General features: G+C 37.4%; 1 protein-coding gene across 2 annotated transcripts; it reads left to right on the top strand.

Moving 5' to 3' along the window:
* Window positions 1-2,775: 2,775 nt before the first annotated feature.
* Window positions 2,776-6,744, top strand: LOC763266 (serum amyloid A protein). 2 transcript variants are annotated; one of them, XM_030981179.1, is made up of 4 exons: window positions 2,776-2,858; window positions 3,731-3,998; window positions 6,065-6,175; window positions 6,581-6,744. In XM_030981179.1, the coding sequence occupies exons 2-4, from the start codon at window positions 3,796-3,798 to the stop codon at window positions 6,735-6,737; spliced, it is 471 nt and encodes a 156-aa protein (XP_030837039.1). In that variant the 5' UTR covers window positions 2,776-2,858; window positions 3,731-3,795; the 3' UTR covers window positions 6,738-6,744. The 2 variants fall into 2 exon arrangements, with proteins under 2 accessions (XP_030837039.1, XP_030837041.1); XM_030981181.1 differs by having other exon boundaries at window positions 2,779-2,858; window positions 3,728-3,998.
* The last annotated feature ends 1,313 nt before the right edge of the window (window positions 6,745-8,057 follow it).

The raw sequence follows: 8,057 nt of genomic DNA, 5'->3' as shown, positions 1-8,057 counted from the left end.
AAACGCATTAAGTGAATGAGATCATTATGAAATTTTCGGGTAGGGAAGGATCGATCCCCGTCTTTGTGTATAAGGGATACACGAGAGACAGACCAATTATCGGGTGGATCATTACTTTCATATACATGTAGTTTACGAGTATACAATGTAGCTAGACAATGATGAATACGAGGTACATTACGTAACAACCTGCAAAAAAGTTTTGGATGATTGGTGTTTTAGACATATATTGGTGAGAGGTTTACTTTACTTTAGTTTGCAAACCCATATAGTCCAGTAGACCCATCTAGAACACAAATCAACAAAAAATCTTGTTCTTAACAACTTTTCCAGGTCTGAAAAAATTCTACAGGACTACAAGAAAGTAAGGTTAGGCCTTTATCACCCACAAGGCGATTGTATGCAAATTGTGTTGTGGTTTAAGGAACCTTTGAACTTGAACACTGTATCACAAGATCAGTCACGTTTTTGAAGATGATCGACTCTACAGACTTATCGGGTTCTTCCACTTTTTCTGTTGTTTGTGTCTCAAATGATAGCGATTATCCGGGTGTTTAGAAAACCCTTGAAAAGTCGTATTATCCATGTTTTCAGGCTGCCTGGACTGAGATTAGCAACATTATTACATATTGCACATATATGCTAATTAGATTATTACGCTAATTAGGCTAATTATACTACATATACATGGAATATCTTCTCATGAATTAATGATTAATCTTTCAAAAGTGATTTACAATGTTGCATTGCACCATTTTTAGGCTTTATATATAAACAACAATGACAATGAAGTCCATATATTGTACATATTATGCTAATTATGCTATTTAAGACAATTGTATTACTTTTATAAACAAAATTGGTGTTATAAATGAATTTCTTGTCATAAAAAACTCTTGAAAAGTCGTATTATCCATGTTTTCCGGCTTCCTGGATTGAGATTAGCAACATTATTACATATTGCACATATGCTATTAAGATGATTTTGCTGATGGCTATTCAAAAAGTTGCCCAAGGTTGCCAAGCTGGCAACCAAGCTGAATTTACTTCAATACCCATCTAGAACACAAATCAACAAAAAAACCTTGTACTTAACAACTTTTCCAGATCTAAAAAACTTCTACAGGACTAATACATTAAGCAGCCCGGACCAGGGGCCGAATATGCTTTTTTTAATCTGAAGAACTGATTGAACTTGCTATGGTGTATTTATTTATTGATAAACAGGGTGGTTTTTTCAGTGCCAAAGGCCTGCTTTACAAAAGAGCATTGTATATACAAAGATTTACGAAAAAAAAAAAAATAGAATACATTGTATAAAACAAAGGTCAAGAATATCTTCTTATGAATTAATGATTAATCTTTCAAAAGTGATTTACAATGTTGCATTGCACCATTTTTAGGCTTTATAGATAAACAATGACAATGAAGTCCATAATATTGTACATATTATGCTAATTATGCTATTTAAGACAATTGTATTACTTAAAAATAAAAATTGGTGTCATAAATGAATTCCTTGTCATAGAAAACCCTTGAAAAGTTGTACTACCCATGTTTTCAGGCTTCTTGAATTGAGAAAAGCAACATTAATACAAATTGTATCTATACAACAATTTTCAGAATACCAATTATCTTGTCCTGTTATCTCTCGTGCGCATGCAGATGCAAATTAGGATTAATCGCCATTTTTGTTTAATAATACGCACAATTAAAAGCGCAAAGAAGTTTGAGTGCAGGCGCAGCCAAAGAGATGAGAGAAAAGATACAACAAAAGTTACAACAATTTTCCGAATACCAACTTTATCTTATCTTTAAAGAGACAACAATTTTTAGATATAACACAGGGTTCACATATGGAAACGTTGTATCATCCGCTCAATCTGACTTGCGTGCATAGAACAAATAAGCATTTTTCCATGAAAAAGTGAAGTTTTCTAAAATGTGCGTTTCTTTCAAACATTTGGGCGCCCGGAAGTCACTCGGGTAACATTTCATAAAGTATAATATAAAAATACCATATGAAAATTGTCTGTACTTTTGTCGGAAAAAATACATTTATCCAGCACAATGTCGTCTCTTTTTGATTTGGAGAAGAGCAAATAGCGAGTTTCAATCACACTTTGGCCGCTCTCGCAAGCTCTCACTCGTTTCACCGTGGTCAAGCGACTTTGGGGCAAGCAGAAAACAGAAAACAGAAAAAAACATACAAATCATAACAATCAAACAAGGAACAGTTATTAAGATATTATGAACGAAAAGAAATTTAGCTACTCAAAATGTACATTATGGATTCAAGATTGAAAGAGTTGGTTTTTAAATTTCTTTTTGAAAGTGAAGGTGAACTAGGTGAAGGTGAAAGCACTTTGTGCATCATTCGTGACGTCAGTGTGCAATGGTGCAAGTTGATCAAACCTTTGCACGCCTGGAGAATGATGCCGTTCAACATTACTTTTATCGCATGTCATGCGATTAATAATTGACCAATGAGGTGTCCAGAATCTTAGTAGGCGTTGTATAATACACAGTGCAACGCACTTTTATCAAATATTTATCAAAGACAGTACACAATGCAACACACTTTTATTTTGCAAATACTCCAAGTAGTAATAACACGCGTTGTTACTCTTTGGATCAAAGCCATTAACTTGAGAGATCAGCGAAACACAAAATACCGCAGGGTGATTGGTAGGCGAAACTATTTATTATCACGTGATTTACTGTTGACCAATCATAGAGCAAGATTCTTAGTATGTGCCTGTGGAATATAACTGCTTATATAAACCCAATTCATCTTACAATTACAAGTCAATTCTCAGTGGCCTTTAAAAAGCTGAAGTTCAAGATTCCAGATCCAGGTGAGTGTCTTATTTCATGCTTGTTTGTAACCCTACATTGATTTGTACTACCGGTATAGGCCTAAACACTTTCATCTGAAAATCAAATTTATTTTTAAAAGTAAGCCAGATCATCCACTGCAAATGCAAACTTCGACGTTTAGTACAACTTACAAGATTAACATATTATTTTGTGCCAGTTATGCATTATCTCTTGTTGTCGGCAGGAAACTCGGTAAAAAGTACAATCGATAAAAATTACAGAAGCGTTCATGTCAGAAACGCTTCTCATCAGGCTGTGTATTCCTATTTGGAATAATTTCCTGCAGGGAAATATTCGCTCCGGTTCTTCGGTGATATCTCAAAAACGAGACCACCTTTTGAAGTTAAATTTTCACAAGTTACTTTTATTGTATTTACCTAGATTTATATAGGATTAACACAATCACTAGGCTCCAATTACCAAACGTATGCAACAACACCTTAAATACTATGGATTAAGAATAATTAATCTACGCTAAACATATCAACTGCTTTAGTGATTAGTGGCGTATTTTTTTATTTTTATTATTATTATTATTATTATTATTTTTTTTTTTTGGGGGGGGGGTCAAAACAAAACAAAAAAGAGAAAGAGAGAGAGAGAGAGAGAGATAGAGAAGAACAAATATAAGGAAAAGAAAAGAAAAGAAAATGTCTGTTTACGTCACTGATTTTGATCGTAGGTGGTTACATTCTTTATCTGCAATGCAAATTTAACATTGTATTAAATGATTACAATTATTGTTGATGACTTTTCATATTATTGTGTGATTACCCATCACCCTTTGCTCCCACACAGCTGTAGTTATAAAAAGAGTTCGTGTCAAATCTGTTCATTCTATTTCCAGCAGGACAACTATAGGCTGCCTTTTTAAAAACTTTGTCTGCAAGTGTCAACTGTTTCAAGCCCGCAAATATGAGAATTTCCGGTAGTATCATTGCTCTTTTGATGGTTGGGGTGCTGGTTGTGCCTTCTGAAGCATTCGCCAATGACGCCATTCAGAGAGCAGGCGACTTCGTCACTGGAGCCGCCGAGGAAGTAAGGGACTTCGTCACTGGAACTGTCAAGGATGTAAGGGATTTCGTCGGTGGATCACGCGACATGCAACGAGCCTACAGGTGCGTACATAAACCGAATAGGAAGAAATTTAGCTCTTCAAGTTCATACATCATTTTCAGACTTATTCAGAATTATAATAACAATTTAATTCAAATTTAATTCAAACTTAATTTATTTCAATCTAAACAGATAGGATCATTCTCAATTTGTGTACATATATTAACAGATCAGGCACGTAGGAACCTTGGACCCGGGGGGGGGGGGGGGGGGGGGCGCAAAAAGCAAATTTTGTCCGGATGAAAAATTGGCATGTTCATATGAGGGAAAAGTACTGCAGTCTGTAGGCCATTTAATCAGATCACATTGACAAAGTGGCTATTTGAATACAAACATTTTGCTTACGGAATCTTGAAGTTTCTCAGTCGTCGGTGCTTCCGCCAATGTAGCATACGCAAATTGAACACGCGCGCAGGGCCAGAAAAGCCTGGCCCGCAATTTTGTTATTCATACCACACAGTTACTTCGGGGTCAACAATGAAGGGATCCGGGGAAGCGCCCATACCTAATGCATGTATACAAAAGCCAGCGTGGGATTAAAATTTTCTAGGAGTCCGGCGTTGATGTTACAGGAAATACTCCAGTAAAATTAGACGATTGATATGGATCAGAAGTGCTCAGAAATTGTTTCTTTTCCTCTGTACTTAGGTACACGGAGGAGGAGGGGGGGGGGGGGCGTGGGGCTTGGGGCTTGGGGTCCTTTTTTGTGGTCCAACTTTTGAGGAAAAGTTTCGTGCCGATTAAAGCCAGCCGGTGAATAAGCGGGGGGAATAAGGGCACTAATTTTCACTACTTGAAAAACCTTAGGGGGGCTGCATAATATGACAGTCTTTTATTTTTGTCAATATCTCTTTAATGCCTCCGTAGCAGGGCTCAAAATAAGTTTTTTGTCCACGAGGGCTCTTCCAAAAATAAAAATGGCTCTTTTAGTACTGACGGGGGCTCTTTTTTTAATACAAATTTCCATTGAATTGGTACTCATGATACTTCTAAATTCTTTATTATTTCATCATTGTCATTAACAGTCGGCATTATTTCCTACAACTTTACAAGTTATAACATGCAGCTAATGGTCAGATCTCCTCCCTCTGTACGAAATTTCTGATCCAAGCCCGTATACATTCGGCCTTGTCAACAGGATTCCTTTTGCTAATTTTAGCTTTCGGTTGATTTACTGGTTGAGGTTCATTATTTGCTGGTCTTTTGGAATCAGCAGATTCCAGAGGATTCCCTCGTACTAGTAGAGAGTGGAACAACCTCAAGAAGGACCCTGCAGACTTCCTTTCTCTGGATGCCTTTAAAAGGGCATTGAAGGAAGCGTCCAACTGATGGCAGCACATCGCTGTCCACGTTTTTAACAGCACATCACTGTATATATATATATATATATATATATATTGCACCTGGATTGAGGCCTACACACATTTTGGACATGGCACACACCACACTGCAGTGCGTAATCTTCGTTGTATGAAGTAGCATTTACCGAGGAAGAAGAAGAAGATTCATGATTTTCAAAACGAAAAACTTCTCCACGTTTCGGTCCTTGCGCGATCGCCTCTAGCTCCAGCAGATATATGGGGCGGCAGCGTGCACACCAGTATACTATCGGCGCAGCTAGTATAGCCACTGCTGACGACCGCAGTGCACTGCGAGCTTCCATTGTTTGTATCCGTAATACCCATATAGATGTGGAGATGGGAGATGGGAGAAAAAACGTTTATTTCTTTACAATATGGCAGCCTCTAGACACCGAAAAATTCGAGCGAGAAATCCTGCACGCTATTAAAATATCACTTTCATAGTTCCATTTCATTGGGTTAATATAAGGTTTGAAAGTTGAAACTCAATATTGTGGCGATTTTTAAGTTTGCAATCGCCCCCGTGAGCACTCTGACGGAGGCGATTGCGTAGCTCACGGGGACGAATCCTCCCCCGCCCCCGTGTATTTTGAGCCTTGCTCCGTATAGTTACCCAATATATCGGCAAGGTTAAAACAAGAGATTGAATTTGTCATATTTTTTATGAAAACGGACAACTGAACATTGCTTCTTTTCAAACTCAACAGTGATATGCGTGAGGCAAACTCCACTGGTGCCGATAAGTCCTTCCACGCCCGGGGCAACCACGACGCTTCCAAGCGAGGACCAGGAGGTAAAGGGGCTGCCAAGCTGCCAAGGTAGGGATCAGAACTTAGCCCATCAATCTCGCATATGGCTTGTTTTAAATTTAAAAAAAGAGTAACAAATAGACAAACTTTGCCAATATATAATGTTCGATTCAAAATGCAGGGACACCAATAGTTCCCACTACAAGTTATTTATTTGAAATGCTGTTTTTCTATTAAACCACCTTGGCGTAAACAGGGTTGTGTGTGGTCTCCCCTAGCTGCTTACCCCTTCAGCCTCATCCTCCAATTGGGATCGAACAAAATAATGCACAAACGAATGTTTTGATACAAATTATGCTTTGTCTTAACCCCCTTTGCCCCTTAAATAAGAATGTCTACCATTAGACATATACAATTTTTATCTCTATTAGTAGTTTGTACCAACATTTTTCTCTGCTTTGTGGTTATTTTCAGCAATGTCCATGAAGGATGGCAGGGAGGAGTGAGCGGCCGTGGTGCTGAAGATACCCAAACAGACCAGGAGGCCAACAGAAGGGAGCGCATGCGCCGTAGTAAACACCCCGTTAGAATCATAAAGGATGGCCCCAAGTATGCTTATGCCTATGTTTAATTTTTTTTTTTTTTTTTTTTTTGGGGGGGGGGACATATACATGTAATCGATCACCGTCCTGGGGAGGGGTCTAAAAAGTTCGACTGATCTTGAAAATGTTGGGGGGGGGGGGGGGCGTGTGTAGGCGAGACGTGTGTTCAGCATATAAGAGATCTGCAAGTTGATTGGAATTAATGTATATGACGGTTTTATTCGTGGTACATGGTGTGTAGCTCTCCGTATATATGGAGTAATATTCAGATGCTTCCTCTGCCACTGATGGCAGCATGAAAGTAGGGATACTACATCCCTCCCTTTCTTTTAGACAGATAGTTTCTGTAAGTTATAAAAACTGTACTCTGATACTTTTCAACTGTATAACTGAATTTGGTTACATTTAGATGAACCAGATGAACTGTAATTTGTTAACCATCATATTTGATTAATACACTTGAACATCAAATACCATAAACACACTTATCTGCATTCTTCATTTGTGTATAAAACAAACTCAAGAATCCATGCATTCTGAATAAACATGCACATGAGTGTGCCTAGTTCTGGCTATATGCAATTTTGTCTTTTATAAATGACAAATTGTTGAAACATATATTTAAAAAAAAGTGTATGTATCTCACATTTAAACACCTTTCAAATTGAATAAATTGAATATACTTGTTTGTCAATTCATTGTTATACCACAAAATTTTCATGTTGGTATTTATGTGGTAAAAAAATCAATTAGTGAGCTTGCTACGACTTTGGTATTTGAGATAAATATAGTAAACGGATACACTTGAATGATATTTTGACTCCAATTGAAATAAACAGGTGGGCGTCTATTATCGAACATACTACATTTTAGTCATACATATTGATATATACAGATATCCTATCCCTTCCTTCATTAAGAAATTAAGCATGATTTGTACCATTAAGTATACAAGTGAGATTTCATGGTTTTAAACTTTTAACGCATGGAAAATGTAAAACAAACATCAGTAAAACATATTACTACTTAATAAACAAATGATTAAAACATCAGACTGTCCGTGTCATTTTTTTCTTTCCTTTAGGTTTGATAATCCTTCAAATAAGATGGAGGTTTGCGAGAACGACCAAGATGAGGAAATGCGGTTTGCGGTTCCGTACAAACCAGGTGGTCGTGATCGTTCATGTTTTCAGCTAGACGCGATTGTGACGAAGGAAACCTTTTGAAACATGACACATTTTGTGTAACCCTTCCTTCGCGAGACTGAGCAGTAAACATATTTCCATTCCTATATCCTATCCACTATGATCATAGGTGTTGGATTGAATGGAGATGACAATTTGTTACGT

The sequence above is a fragment of the Strongylocentrotus purpuratus genome, unplaced genomic scaffold (assembly GCF_000002235.5).
Source record: "Strongylocentrotus purpuratus isolate Spur 01 unplaced genomic scaffold, Spur_5.0 spur5_scaffold_11, whole genome shotgun sequence".
In the NCBI taxonomy this organism is placed as follows: Eukaryota; Metazoa; Echinodermata; class Echinoidea; order Camarodonta; family Strongylocentrotidae; genus Strongylocentrotus; species Strongylocentrotus purpuratus.
Note: the sequence above shows the minus strand (reverse complement) of the source record. Positions and strands in the feature narration are given on the sequence as shown.

Excerpts from the sequence above, each read along its gene's own strand:
- LOC763266 (XM_030981179.1), top strand. The coding sequence starts at position 3,796 with ATGAGAATTTCCGGTAGTATCATTGCTCTTTTGATGGTTGGGGTGCTG. Across the intron at positions 3,999-6,064 it reads GACATGCAACGAGCCTACAG|TGATATGCGTGAGGCAAACT; the intron begins GTGCGTACATAA and ends CAAACTCAACAG. Across the intron at positions 6,176-6,580 it reads GGGGCTGCCAAGCTGCCAAG|CAATGTCCATGAAGGATGGC; the intron begins GTAGGGATCAGA and ends GGTTATTTTCAG.